This window comes from Dinoponera quadriceps, unplaced genomic scaffold (genome assembly GCF_001313825.1).
Source record: "Dinoponera quadriceps isolate SergipeBrazil2010 unplaced genomic scaffold, ASM131382v1 scaffold1432, whole genome shotgun sequence".
Classification (NCBI taxonomy): Eukaryota; Metazoa; Arthropoda; class Insecta; order Hymenoptera; family Formicidae; genus Dinoponera; species Dinoponera quadriceps.
In genome coordinates, this window is record NW_014555637.1 from 301,250 (window position 1) to 316,663 (window position 15,414).

The 15,414-nt window shown below is 36.1% G+C and overlaps 2 protein-coding genes across 5 annotated transcripts in view; one reads left to right on the top strand and one right to left on the bottom strand.

Annotated features, from left to right (window-relative positions):
• The first annotated feature begins 2,166 nt into the window (after window positions 1–2,166).
• Window positions 2,167–8,142, top strand: LOC106744918 (protein Ycf2-like). Of its 2 annotated transcripts, XM_014620061.1 has the most exons (10): window positions 2,167–2,369; window positions 3,572–3,616; window positions 4,027–4,224; window positions 4,639–5,058; window positions 5,125–5,435; window positions 5,519–5,603; window positions 5,851–5,925; window positions 6,242–6,514; window positions 6,620–6,973; window positions 7,468–8,142. In XM_014620061.1, exons 1-10 carry the CDS (start codon window positions 2,318–2,320, stop codon window positions 7,674–7,676), a joined length of 2,022 nt encoding a protein of 673 aa, XP_014475547.1. In that variant the 5' UTR covers window positions 2,167–2,317; the 3' UTR covers window positions 7,677–8,142. The 2 variants fall into 2 exon arrangements, with proteins under 2 accessions (XP_014475547.1, XP_014475548.1); XM_014620062.1 differs by lacking the exon at window positions 3,572–3,616.
• Window positions 8,143–9,053: 911 nt separating this feature from the next.
• The window catches only part of LOC106744917 (U2 snRNP-associated SURP motif-containing protein), an 8,411-nt gene continuing 2,050 nt past the window's right edge, over window positions 9,054–15,414 (bottom strand). For 2 of the 3 annotated variants that reach the window (XM_014620057.1, XM_014620058.1), the window contains 13 exons: window positions 15,146–15,309; window positions 14,505–14,564; window positions 13,889–13,932; window positions 13,627–13,731; window positions 13,314–13,541; window positions 12,296–12,538; window positions 11,998–12,184; window positions 11,734–11,920; window positions 10,316–10,449; window positions 10,147–10,235; window positions 9,887–10,046; window positions 9,655–9,803; window positions 9,054–9,402 (listed from right to left, as the gene is read on the bottom strand). In XM_014620057.1, the coding sequence (XP_014475543.1) occupies window positions 9,114–9,402; window positions 9,655–9,803; window positions 9,887–10,046; window positions 10,147–10,235; window positions 10,316–10,449; window positions 11,734–11,920; window positions 11,998–12,184; window positions 12,296–12,538; window positions 13,314–13,541; window positions 13,627–13,731; window positions 13,889–13,932; window positions 14,505–14,564; window positions 15,146–15,309 (2,039 nt within the window). In that variant the 3' untranslated portion in view covers window positions 9,054–9,113. The remainder of the gene's footprint in view (window positions 9,403–9,654; window positions 9,804–9,886; window positions 10,047–10,146; window positions 10,236–10,315; window positions 10,450–11,733; window positions 11,921–11,997; window positions 12,185–12,295; window positions 12,539–13,313; window positions 13,542–13,626; window positions 13,732–13,888; window positions 13,933–14,504; window positions 14,565–15,145; window positions 15,310–15,414) is intronic. The other variant, XM_014620059.1, reaches the window with a different exon arrangement.

A 15,414-nucleotide genomic window follows, 5' to 3' on the forward strand; every position in this document is an offset into this window, starting at 1 on the left:
AATAACTTGTTATTATTTAAGTAAAATATCAAGGAGTATAAATTATCGAGGAGTTTAAAAAGTGTGAGGACATGGTTACACAAATGTAGAAAAAATATTAGTTAAAAAAATCTCACGTGAAAATATTGATTCTGTATTATATTCGTACCACACAGCGATTTATTATATATATATAGACAAGATTGCGCGCGAAGGCGCAATTAATTACGAAAATTATTAACACTTGGAAATTCTCGTATGTCAAACAACTACAAGCCATACTAATATTACGACTACAATCCCTCCATTCTAGTAGAGAACTGATACAATAACAAGTAAAAATAAGAAAAGCCAATTGTTAAGAAGGGAAGAGTGTACAGTTATCGTTACAGTTCATTAATATTATTATTATTATTATTATTATTATTATTATTATTATTATTATTATGCAAATATTATACAGTTTACGAAACTTTAGATGTGTACAGTGTACATAATTCTCTTTTCCATGTGTAGAAAGTAGATCTCCGGATTAAACATTTTTATCTACTTTACTAGGGCATAAAATCTAAGATAACTTTAGCAAATCTTGTAGACAAATCAAATCGTTTTAGTCGGATTAACTGTCGGATATATCGAAACGATTAGTGTACCGGACCTAGTTTGGAAACTTAACATATCCATGCAAGGCCTTTGTGTGTATAGAGTTATCTCGCTGTCCAACGCGGAGAATAGGGGCTAATGTTGTATAAATTGTTAAGTAAAAGCGTTAAACAAATCGATGAACAAGTTTACATGATGTTAGTTGATTATAGAGAATATCGATTCTTCCTTTTGTTTCATACGATTATATTGTATAGAGAAGTACAAGTTATATCCTCGAAATGAAACGCAATTGAGTCAATTAATTCTCATACGAAGCGTTAATGTTGCCGGGCGCACTAACGTGTGCTCGGATGTAACATCGTTTATGCGATTGGTCGGTAAAAACATTGTCTATCTCGTCGTTGTAATTGAAGCGGATTTTCATTCTAAGGATTCAATCTTGTGTTCTCTTCTTCACATACACCCACATACATACACACACGCACACACACATACATACATACATACGTTTCCAGATTACAAATTTAATTTACACATTAGGTGATAGCAGAGAGATAATCAAGAAGTTTACACGAGAACACGCTTACGTTATATTGTTTTGTAACTAGGTAGATCCGTTGTGGAATTTTCAGTACAAAAGCCTAAAACGCTGAGAGATAAAATTCCATGACAGGTCGTTTACGTGCGAGTAAGAAGATCAAGTTATTTGGAGAATCTTAGAAAACTGCAATGAACGATAGATCCGTAATGTAGCGTACGTTTTTAGAAGTTCAGTGCAGGCATATGTGGTAATTCTACTTATGAACGGTATTATTTATATTAATTTTATTGTATTAATAATTTAATAACACTTTTATATACTCTTTCGTTGTGTTCACCGAGTAACTATTGTTATCTTGTAGAAAAAAAACCTTAGCATAGACTGTGCCTTAAAATAATGTCGAGGACCCAAAAAATGTTTCTCTTAAATCCAACACAGAGCATTATATTTCATAGATTATTTATTAAAATCAAGAATTAGGTGATGCGCTCTGTAATATACACCCTCTGTGTATTTTAATATTGTACATATGTTTTCTCCAATAAACACATGTGTCCTCTGATGTAATTAATATTCATTTTTTTATACGTATCTGCGTCAGAACGTCTCAAATGCATTTCTACAAATTATTAAGCATTTCACATCGATTATGGAATAATTATGAATACACGTGATATGTATACAAGGATCGTTATTTATATGATATTAATTATTTCCATTCGGAATACTTTAAAGTATATAAATGCAAAAAAAACGATATTCGTTTTGTACAAATAAATATTTTATAGAAGCATTATTTCTTTATGCTGATTGTGTATTTTGTTCACAATAATGATGTGTCGATGCGATTGTCAGATTAATTAAGCGATGCGCGTTAGATACATAATTTAATTAATAATTGCGCGATTATTAATATAACAAATTCAATTGCAGTATCTGTAGTATCGATCGCAGCTATCGAGACGAGACGACGTAAAATCACAGAGAGAGAGAGAGGTGGCGCGCGAGCACGCTAGTGACGTCGACGAGCTCGCATAGGGTTTTTCTGCGGGCAGTGCTGTTCCATCATCCGCAAATCAAATGTTTATAGAATAGTGCGGCGGGCGTGTTCGACGTTTGAAAATTCGAATTCCTCGAGACGACGATCGGCCGCTGCTCGAGGAAACGTGCGCATAATCTGCTCGTCGAACGATGTCCGGCGATGTGCAGCCAAGAAAGCGCAAGGACAAGCGACGCAAAAAAGGTAAAAACGGAGCAGCGAGTACGAGCGCAATTGACATCGCCGCTTTCGTAACACGGATCCCACGGTACGATATTTTTAGCGACACGTTTGTTTTCTTTATTTTTATCCCCGACAATGTTACGCGCTATTACCGCTCTTCCACCGTAACGTTTCTCGCTCTCTCTCTCTCTCTCTCTCTCTCTCCTCTTTATCTTTTTTTCTTTCTTCCCTTTGCGTTTATTCGGGAAATATCATCAATCTGCATATATTTTTCGTTCTTACGATTTTTCTGATTTTCAGGATAATCGCGATATCGTCACGTGTTTTCACGATCACAAGCGTGTGTACCAATCGTCTCAAATGTCTCCGAGCGGGCCACGTCTTCGCGAGATTATAATATTACAAGCGCATAATGCAATTTTACACTCGCTCTCCGGTCCGGTGCCAAAAATATCCGGGCACTACAGCTTGTTCACTAGTCGTGGAGTGTATATGCGACACATATTTCGCCGCAATTTATAAATATTCATTTTCTCTACACAAATTTTCGGTGTGTTTTTTCAATGTGGATTTGATCATGATTTATCGAGGCGACAGACACTCGCGTTCTGCCCAAAATTGCCGCTTCTGACATAAAAAGATGTGTTGATTAACATATCAATGTAACAATGAAAATATATTTGTGATTGCTGTCGCTTTGAACAAAAATTTGTTTCACTGAAAAATTTCTAAAACTCGTGTTATATATATATATATATATAGAACGCTTTATTTTGGGCGGTGACTGTTTTCCGTGTTTCGCTTTGGAATAATATCAGGTGACGTTTATAATATATTCGTTAGCCAATGCAAGATTAGACATTTACCGGTATAATCTTTATTGGATATGTAATTTCGATCGATCTAAGAAAGTTTGGCAAGGCTATTTAAGTCAGAAAATACGGGTTTTAGATGCTCAGGCCAACCCACCTTTTAGCTTTCAAAAATAGATTAAACCGTATTATCCGGTCCAAAAGCATTTCTCGTTAAGTTGCTTATCAATTCTGCACAATTTTCTGTTAGCATTTTTAAAGGATCTTATCCATGCACCGATTTCAAGTACTCAGACAGGTAGAGAATGCCGAAAGAATCGTATCTTGTATGTTTGCGTACTATCTTAAGTACCTCCTATAAATTAGAGTATATGTTATATTTAGTATCACCTATTTTCCGTACCTTTTTAGCAGACGGGGAATACACTATTCAAAGGATACGTGGTGCGAGTATCGGTACGGCATAATTTTTTTCTTAGTCGTACTTCAACTTCCTTAATTTTCTCCTGTGCTTTTCTTTAAATTCCAATAAAATGATCTTTGTCCATTGCGAGGTAAGACGGCAAATCTTGCGCAGTATGACTTAAAGTTTAAGACATTATATCACGTAGCACGTATCCCACGGAGCACAGTTTATCCGAGTGACGTCCTATGGACGTCCTCTGGACGTCTTTAGGACGTCTCTTGGCGATCTATGTTGCATGGGATAATAATATTAATCATCGAATAGTCGAAACAAACTTCCGTGTTCCGATCTCTTGACGTTCATTTACATTTCCGCACGAAATATCAAATATAGCAGGTATGGTTTTAAAAAATGACTTTGTTAACAAACAAAACTATTTAATTCGTTACATCACATTTAGACGATGAGGACACCGGTACTCCACCGCCCACTTTGATCAGCTCGGCCGACACTTCTACGGAAAATGTCTCTATTCATATCTATAAAGAAAGCAGCACAGGCGGACATTGGTGCGCGCGTATCATATTCTTTGTTTTACTAGCCGTTCTCGTTGGGCTGATTGGTATAATAATCATCGAACACAGAGGGACTACAGACGGTGAGTCACGGGATAAAATTTTTTAATCGTAAGGCACTACCGTTTGTTAAGGAACTTAGATGAAGAAGAAAAGATTTATGCTTGATATTCCTGGAAAAAAATTATTATATATGATTATATATAATTATATAAAATCATATATGAATTTGCCCATATATGTGGTTATATATATGATTGTATGTCTATACGAAAAAAAATGATATTATATCATTTAATTAAATCGATATCATGTGCTGACGGAAGCACAAGTAGCCAGAAGCATTTATCGCGATTATGTTTGTATATAATTTGTAAACAACGGTATTTTTTTGTTGTAGACATATATGGTTACATATAGTCATATACGGGCAAATTTCATATATGATTTTTTTCTTCCCGGAATTGTGTCTGAATAATTCTTTTTTACATTTTAAGTCGACACGCCAGTAGCTTCGTCACGCTGGGCAAGTATATTTGAAGGCTGGGTAGATGATTCGCTACCTAGTCATGGCGACGAGTCGCATGGTCGAGACGAAACGGCGGAAACAAGTGAGGAAGCATTAGAAGAAGAGGAGGGGGAGGAGGAAAAAGAGGAACATGACGAGGAAGAATCTGCAGAAGCTGAGAGGGAAAAAGAAAGAGAAGGAAGTATAGAAGAAGACGCTGAAGAAGATGAAGGAATTGGCGAAGAAGAAGAAGAAGTAGAACAGGAAGAAGAGACTGAGGAAGGAGATAGAACAGAAGTAGGAGAAGAAGAAGAAGAGGAAGGAGACGAAGAGGAAGGAAATGAGCAAGAAGGAGACGAACAAGAAGAAGAGGAAGAGGACAATGTGGGATCTGAAGAGGCGGTAGACGGTACGTGAAATGTAAACTTACGGATATCTTTTTTTCACGATAATTGTTTCTTCTCCTTGTTTTTAGAGGTTGATAGAAAAGAGGATGATCAAGAGGAAGACGAAGGTATTGACGAAGGCGAAGCCGACGAAGAAGGGGACGATGACGAACAAGAATTCGATGATAATAGTATACTGGAAGAGGTTGAGAATACAAATGAGGACGATGATGGAGATGAAGGCAATGATACACCGGACAATTTCGATGCGGAATTTGATGCTAGTGCTGAAGAAGCTGACGACAGTTTGGAGGAGAAGGATAACGATGTGTCTGAGGAATTCGCGGGTATACCCGGTGTTAATGACATTGACGATAATAGTGACGAGCCTCTGGAGGAGGTACGTTTTGTGTTATCTTTATTACTTTAGGTACGTCTGTCGTGTTCGTAATAAAGAATTGATGCTTTATGCTCTTTTATCAGATAGAAAGTGAAGAATCAGAAGAGGATGTAAATGACGAAGACAGTGTGGAGGAAGAGGAAGAGATCGAAGAGGAATCTGCCAGCGGTGAGTGTAACTGTAACTTGAAAGAGAGAGACAACGAACGCACTAAAAAAGTGCTTTTGAACGATTACGCACGATAAACTATTGACGTGATCCTCCATGCTCTCACTTCGTTTCTTTAACTCTCCGATGCCAGCACCGCAATTTCCAGCTGGCGGACAAAAGTGTCGCTGCTATGTATTAATTATTAGTACTCTTTTCTGTAGTAAAGAGGTGACGCATTATCAGATATAACGTATGGTGGTTGCAGTGGCTGTGAAGTTCGGGGTCGGTGTTGCGCTTGTCGTTGCTGCACATTTCGTTCTCGTTAGACGGTGGAACAATGGTAAATTTCACTATTACATTACACATTACCTCATTTCGACACGTTTCTTACTGGTTAGGATTATTTAAGCGCATCCCAGATGTGAAGTAGGTTTCAGATATAATATTATCACATACACATTCTCTGTAATTACAAAGTCAAATCAAAGTTTCACAGGTAAGTATTTTTTTATACAGATGAATTTATCATAAGTAAGTCTCAGCGTTCTTAGCGTCTTAGCATTTAATAATTGATTATGTGTATATGTGTGTATATATATTTCCGTATATTTTTATTCGATATTTCAACATAAAAATACTATAATTTGATTTTTCAGTTGATGTTTCTCCGCGGGATACAACTGACACGCCTGACCTTTTGAGACGCAATACAATAGTTCCACCTCCTCACATTAAACAAGTAATCAAAGCAGCTGAGAATATTGAAAGTAAAGTACGTGCGCAAGCGCAAGCAGAAACTTACGAAGACTTAAGGTCCAAGTACAAGAATTTGAAAGAAGAAAATATTCTAAGCGACATCGAAAAACTATACCCGCAAAGTGGAGCAAAAGAAAAAGATACACGATCAACTCAAGGCAGAGCCGAAGAAGGTGTGATTAATAAAATCTTGTCACTTTATCCCAACATTTTCTTATATCTTCCATTGATAAACTCCATGTTTCGCAAATATATTCACTTATATTTCTCAATTATAGAAATTAGTACAAATCGGGGCCAATCTAAAGTAATATCATCTGAGGAAGAGGGGGAAGAAGAAGATTACGAAGGCGAGGAATTAGAAACATCAGAAGGCGAGCGTGTTTCTGGCGCAGAAGAGTACGAGGAAGAACAGGCAGAAGAAGAGGAGGAGGAAGAGGAGGAGGAGGAAGACGAGGAAATCGAAAATGTTGACGATTCGGAGTTAATAGCTAAGCTTGAGGCAAAGTATGGAAAATTACCTACTCCTCAAGATAGCGAAGCTGAAGAAGAAGAACAAGAGGAAGAAGAGGAGGAGGAGGAGGAAGAAGAAGAAGAAGAAGAGGAGAATGATGAATTGCCAGAATGGAAACGTAAATAAAAAATGATTAAGTAATATATATTTTGAATGCATATATATTTAGGAATAGAACTTCCAGTATTCTTTCTTATTTTAATGACTAATAATATATGGTTTTTGTCTATACTTATTTAAGTAATAGGTGTTTATATGTACTATAATTCCACAAAATATTTTGTTATCCCAATTAGATGAAAAACCTCACGATCTCATGTGCATATCTCGCAAGTTTTTCGAGACATATGGATGTTGTGCAAACTTTAACTTTCCGCTAATTAGTTATAAGCTAATCAAAATTTGGCAGATATGAGATAGTCAAAATGAGCATGGAGGATTATTGTATTAATCAAAGCAATCTTACGATAGATTAAGGATAATTTTTTTATTTTTGACTAATTAAAAAGATTTATATATAATACGAAAGAATTTAACAGAACTATTTGTACAAGATGATAAATTTAAATATAATTTTGTGTAATTTTTGCAAAATTATTACTTTGTAAACAGGTAGTAAAACGCCAAAGGACTCCTACGTTGAATCTCAAACGAGAAGACCTCAGCAACCAACAGGAATAAAAAGTAAAGAAGCAGATACTAATCGAGCCAAAAGTGGAGGGAGAGCTCATAATTTTAACAACGTATCAAATACTGATGATGTAAACGTTTATGAAGAAAATGATTCTACGATACTTCAGGTCGAAGAATTTCTCGATTAGGATATATGCGTTCCTGTAAGATAATTTTGATATAAATTTATTTGTGTTTTCTCAAGCAAAGAGAAACTGTTTTGTCTACAAACGATCCTACGTTTGTATCGTACATTATTAATACAATTGTGTGATTTGCAGTTTTCAAATACTAGAATATCAGTCAATTTTATGTACATAAGAAAATTATAATCTTCATTCCCTTCCTACTCTTCACACCTATAATTTATTATCTAATTGATTTTACTTTTGTTTGTTGTACATAAGAATGTCTCCATTTGAAATGTTTTAACTTTGTTAAGGTTTAACTACTGATATATGTATATATATATATATATATATCTTATATAACTTTTATACATGTTATATATATATAACATGTATAAAAATTATATAACAAAGACATTAGATTTTTATGAAAGTGACTGATATAATACATATATATATTAAAATTAAATTAATTTGAAGAAAAAGAGAGATGTCTTTTTTGTCAGGCATATCGTAACTGTTTAAAAATCAATAAATTACGGAAATACAGCAAAGAAAATTAATATTCCCCTCACCTTTTCGGAAGGTTAACGCAAAAGTAAAACAACGCAGATTTTTCTCATGTATACAAAGTGATTTATTTGAAATGTTTACGATGCAAGAAAATAATAATCTTGTTACATATACAAGTAACGTTATTTCACTCAGACCTCAAGTACTTACAGAATATTTAACAAATATATGACATTCTTCTCATGTGAATTCAAAGAGAGAAAATTATTCTATTTTTATATTTTCGATCGTCGAAGTATGTATATTCTTCTGTTGAGTTTGGTCTTTGAACGAGCATATATTTGGGAGATATTGAACGAGCGCGTGCAATAAAATAAATTTCAGCCCACGGTAAAATATTTTGCATTTAACGCTTAAGCACTCATGAAAGAGTATATAATATATACATAACGCATTAGATATTTGTAATTAAAATATTTAATGATACAATGGAATCAATTTCTTTCTTTTTTATATATAAAAAAATATATATTAAATAAAAGAAAACTCGCTCGGATGAAATTGAACGGAATTCATTCACGCTGAGTACTTAAGAGTTAAAGTTTCGCGAAAAACCGTTTCAAGAATTATCCTGTCACGCAGCACAAAACATGATGCGAAATCTTTTACAGTGTAAAAACAAGATTTTTATTTAAAAATAATCAAGTGTCGAAGAATTCTATTAATTACACTTTTTTTTCGGGCGGTATAGACAAAACGTAGTTGCATAGAGACAAAATCATGGTAGGATTAATCGCGTCTGTTCAGTGTGTCCAACCAAAAGCCTACCTCATCAATATCTACGAACGTATAGTGAGGTAATAAATTGTTGTACACTCTAAAAAATAGAGTATCCGAATTTCCCTGTGAAGAAGATAATTCTTTACAGCGGCGTAGTATCGTAGTTTAATATTTATGCTTGTGTCTGTGCTTACGCGGGGAAGGAGAAGGCGGACTACAAGCTCTATGTTTAGAGGAAGAAGTACGCGGAGGCGGCGGTGGCGACAGAGTCGGTGACCTGCGTCTTTTCCTATCGCAACGTTCGCTAGTGGGAGATCTACGTGAAGATCCTCTGCACGAGGAGAAGGAAGGCGATGGTGTACGTCGGATACGAGGTGGCGATGGCGTGACTGGCACGCGTTTCTTATACGGTGATCTGGATCTGCGTTTGCAGCGCGGTGATCTGCTGCGAGACCTGAAAATTATAATTACATTATGTTGAAATTGCACCTCTCTCTCTCTCTCTCTCTCTCTCTCTCTCTCTCTCTTTCTAAAATAGAGATTGCAACTATATTAAAGCTTTTCAAGCTATAAATTCCCAGGTTAGATACTATCAATTTAAGATACTTAATATTATTATCAAATACTATTGTGACGTAAAGTACGAAAAAGAGAGGAAGAGAAAAGAAGAAACGAATGCGCATAAAACTCGGAAACTGATGTTTACCTGTATCTCGCATTCTTTATCGATGGACTCGTCGATCGTCTCCGATCTCTGTAATGACTAGGGGACTCCGGCGTCGTGCTCCGTTTCTTCTCCCTTCGTTTATCATCTTCACGTTCTTCGCTCTTCAAATCTTTCATTTCTCTCTCGCTCTAACAGTTTTTTTTTTCTTTCATGTTTTATAACGATATAATACTATCGGGATAAATATAAATTGCGCGTGCATTAAAATTACCTTTCTTATGAGTTTCTTTCTATAGTGTTCCACTTGTCCTTGTATCGTCATACCAGACTTTAACGTTCTTCTACCGCTTTCTAGCTCGTCTTGATACTGCATAATTTTCACTTCGATCTCGCGCAATCTGTTTCGTCTTTCTTCATTATAGTCTCTGCCGCTGTTAAAATAATTTTTTGTGCAAACATACTCTAATTTTTCTCTATAGATTAATATAAGCTATAAAGCGATTTTGCCACTTGCGATAAGAACTCTTTTACCTGGAATCCATACTAGTATCCTGGGAATTGGAATCTTCATTTTGCCCTAACTCTTCCCATTTACTGGTGGTCATCGCCTGTGCTTCCACCTAGTAACAAAATCAATGTTGAAAATCGGTTTCTTGGTGGAAAGATATCTATACGTTATTTGACGGGAGTATTTTGAAACCTGATCAGGATCGACGGTTTCCCATCGCGAAGGGACAAATCCAGCCGGCATCGATGATTTCTTATCATCGTCTTTATTTCGCGCATTCGTGCTATCGTCATCATCCATTGGCACTCCGTCGATGTCTTCATCCACTGTGGCAAATAATAAATAAATATAAAGATTCATTAGCGTATAATAATAATAATAATATAGGTTTTATTTTAATTGCACCAGGTAAATATCTCGAAATGCATGAAAAATACGGAAAAACGTTTCAGGCAAAAGTTGTAGTGTTTGAAGGGGGACATAAGTTGATAACCTTTGTTGCATAGTTAATAATTCAAGATTATTCAAAGTCAGTTTCATTTTTTTGGAGTCGGTTTCTTTTTTTACATAAATCGATTTCTCTGTTCATTCTGCGTATAAAAGTTTAGGGTTGGTTCATCGAAAGATGAATATTTCTCGAGATATTTTACTCGGATATTTTTCTATATAAGATGTGAAATATCTCGTAAGATATTCACTTTTCGATGACATCACTTTAACACTTTTGTACGCATAATGACAGATGAAATCGATCGCTGTGAGCAAACGTAGAGAAACCTTGAAAAAAAATTCATTACATTTTACAGATGCATTGACGCACCAATGTGCAATGATTAACACATTAAATGCCACGCGGACCGGCACTAGACTTTCCGTTTACGTCACGTCGGCCCCTACGGACCGGCGCTCAACTTTTTGTTTAGGCTAACCCGTCGCGCAGGTCCCTGCGTACCGAAAATGAACATTTCGTTTAACGACGTCAGTCCTTGACGAATTTAAAGTAATAAGCGGAGAATATAATACTTCATCTAGAAGTAATATAATTTATTAAAACAATTTCAACAAAGACGGAGTTTTCCTTTACAGGTATTACAAAAAGTTACAACTTTGTATCAATTTCTTATTTTGTCAGCATTTTTAATTTTATGAGCAACAAAAACTTTTTCAAATATTTTCTAGATCTGCTCTGGAAAACGAAATTGTATTGTGTCTTAAGTGTTATTGGCGATTAGTTAGTAGTTTCGGTCTTTGTTCCTCGTTATCTTTTGTTTACACTTTAGCTCACACACCGCGCGTGAGTCTCTCCAATTGCCTGGATGGTATTGTGTGGCGTAAACGGAAAGTGAAACAAAATAGGCTTGGCACTGAACATGTTAATATCAACAATATCGAAGTCTCTCACATTATTATATACAGAAACGGGATGATACTCGTGATCGTTGCGAGCGTTAAGTGAAACCTGCCCATAGTAGATGAAGTACAAAGCGTTGGAACATTTTAATCCGTCCACATTATTGGAAGGTTGAAGTGATATGTATAATTACTCCTCCCCCCTCACATATTTATTACATATTTATACTATATCACACATTTATTTCGAAAGTACTCACTGGGCACTCCATCGATATCATCGTAGTTCGAAGTCGTTTGCGGTGTGAGACCATGTTTCATAGCACCCTTTAACAAGGCGGCACCATCGAGCGGTACTCCATCCAAATCTTCACCACCGTCCCCGTCAACATCCGACAATGGCGCACCATCAATATCTTCGTCATTTTCCGGCTCAGGTTCGTCCATCTTAAAGAAGAAAAAAGATCGCAGATACAGTGAACCATCCATACACGGGATACCGTACTTGTAAACGTTTGATTTACCAGAACAAGTCCCAGGAAAGTATTCTGTAATTTAACTAAGAAATCTCTCGGATACACTGCCCAATCTTCCCATGCTCTGAACATTCGCATAACGCGAGCTTTGAATCCCTCCGCCTTCAGTCTACTGTCAAACTGTTTATACGCCTGGTGGACTTCGTTAAAGATATCTAAAAGACGTGCCTCAAATCTGCGAAACAAGAGAAAGTACATACGAAATATTATAATTACATATATATAATTATAAATATTGTGTTGTATTTTCTATTACGGTTAGTTTCATCGAATATATCATACTTACGCCTTCCTATAAATAGTGGCATTGGTCACTTTAACTCCACAGTTATGCAGTATATCAGATATCAAGTACAATCTTGCAATTTTCTTATTCACTGGAGTTTGCAGTATTGATAGTGACTCTGAAATACAATCACAAATCTCCTCTGCCGCTTCTGCATGTTCTATACAAAATACCATCGCTTCTGCAACTTTTATTCGTTCAGGTGATATGTTTCGCAATAAATCTTCTAAACGATCTCGCTGACTATGAAGAAATAGAACAGATTTAAAAATGTTATCACATAAGTAATGTCTTATTACGCAAGACTTGTAACACTTCATTAGTAATTAGATTCAAATATATAAATAATGTGCACTATAATATCAGAGGTACCCATAAGTAATGTCGTTTTTTTCAGATTGAATAAACATTGCCACCTTGTTCGTGGACGTGATTTATTATTACATTGGCTTTATATTTATTAAATTTATTGACATTTAGTATGCTTGTTGTGAAATTTTGAAAGAATTTGAGTGTATCGTTAAAAATAGAAGGCCAAAGTGTGGATAAAGCGAGGTCTACAATGAGAATTTAAGTTTTAAGAAATAACCTTAAAGCATCTATTGTAGATTAGAACTAAGGTGCACATTAGACGTTTGATGCTTTACGAGTTTCGAAAGAGTAACAATGCCATCAGTGCCACAAATGCCATTAATTCTGTTTATCTATATATTCTATGCTTTGGATATCAGAACACGTGTTGTTTCAAAAAATTAAAAAACAGTGATTTCGATCTTTCTGACGGAAAGCCAAAATCTGGAAGACCTATTGAATTTGACAAGAATCTAGTTGGCTGAAATTGAAGTTGATCCCAAGCAAACCATTCGAGAATTAGCGACAAAACTTAAAACATCGTGGTCAACATGGTCATCGTGTTAAATAAAATAAAATCTTATATAAGTATCAAAAAGCGACATTACTTATGGGTACGCCTAATATGAGCAATTCTTACACAGAATCACTGTGTGCTATCCATTACCTGTTCGAAAGGCTACCCCTTCTAGGATCCTGTCTCTCCTCCATTTCTATCAGCTCTTCCGGCATACCCTGCGTCCAAGGGTTGATCGGTGGTGGTCTCCACACACTACCACCTTTGAACATTCTGAAGTCTTCAGTGTGCCATTCCTTTTGTCCGTCGCCTTGCAAAATGGAATAGAGCTTCCATCGGTAATAGGTGTGCGCGGCAGAATAATTGTCAAACAGAAATCTGAAATCATCCCCTCTCGTCATTAATTGATCAATCATGACATTCATGAAGAAAACATGCTTTCACGTCCATCACTCTGTCTCACCTGAACATCGGGTTATTCAGTTCTCTGTTCATGATCATCGCTTCGAACATTGGCCCTTCTCGTATTACAAATTCCACCATTCTATGTATTAACATGACTAAGTTCCTATAACGCACAACTTCATTAAGAGTATGCACTCACGTGAATCCCCGAGTCGACACGTAATATCACATACGACAGAAACACGACTCATAGACTCATTTCCTCATAGTTATACGTACTTACAGATCTCTCACATTACATTAGTAAAATTAACAAATACCTTTCCGTTGGTATAACCACTTTGACAACGGCATTCTGCAAAATCTGACAGTCCAAATCAGAGTGCAACAGTGAGTATGACAGACGACAGGATGTCCCGATCCCAATTTGCCAAAATTGTGCGTACCCACACCAAGAATGGTCGCCAACAAATTAACACAACACACAATTCGTAAACGCAAATTAGAGTTGTCTTTTTTTTTTTAATGTTTTTGTTTGTATGCGAAGGAAGGCTCGTGTTCCAAACCATAAATCAAAGATATAAATATACTCTCATTCCTATCTCGTTACTAATGTTTTTGTGCAAAATGCTTACGCTCTACAGAGAACTTACCCACTTAGAGCATTACCTTCTTCAAGTTCTCTTTTATATACATATGTATATATATACGTATGTATAGATTATATATGAATTTGTGCGCGTGAGAGTCTATGATGATACTTAATTTTACAAATAAAACAAACATCGATCATTAAGACTAGATAATCTAATCGAATCTAATCTAGCAAACGTCGGGTGGTAAATGACTTATCGCGTGCGCGTCAACAACGTAATATACATACTACTGTTCCAAGGATAGAATAAATTGTTCTAACATAGGGATAATCATTTTTACCTTTTCAAAGTTTTCCTTTTCCTGCGGGTCCGCGGTCTGGATGTTGTGGATACGTGGTATCTGAGATTATGTTTCAAAAATGGTTATACGATTCCAACGTAAATTAGCAAGAAAATGTTATTATGACAATTTTGTTATCAATCATCTTGAAGTATCGTTTCATCGATCACCGCACGGCAAGCAAGGATACGAGAATTATCGCAAGACCACATATACGTTTTCGTTAAGCTACTGTGAGAGACAGAGATAGAGAGAAAGAGAGAGAGAGAGAGAGAGAGAAAGAGAGAGCAATTTATTCGATATATGCGTGTTAGATGTAACAAAGCCGATTCAACTCGAGGACGCTGAATCAATCGAGATCAAACGAGAAGTGTGTTTCGTCAAACCTTCCTTATATTACTTTTTAGTGCAAAAAGATGCCTTTTCAAATCCTGCGACAACGACCGACACACGTATTTGTGTATAATAAAAAGAAATAGAAGCGGAGATATATATATATATATATATGCATAAATAGATATTCGGAATCATTCGTGATCATTCTCGAGGGTAACGTCAAGTAAGAAGAAAACGAAATCGTTTGAACGTTTATACTGGAGCATTTTATTAATGACGCTTCTCAATTGCTTTATTTCGTGTACCTTGTGTCTGTCGCGACGATGCGGTTGAGCATTAAACGGAAGACCAGACTGAGGTGGTGGCTGCGTGATGTCCATCAAAGCGGGCGGAATATAAATAGGGTAAGGCGGAATTGGTACACTCTTTCCCCAGCCTAACTTCATCTCATACTGCATTATGTCGCGACCTACCTCATCATATTGTGCTAACATGTCTTTAATGTTCTCACCATAAGTGGATTATAAGGTATTGCAACGAAAGGAATAGAGAGATTAAACGGGGGGAGGGGGGA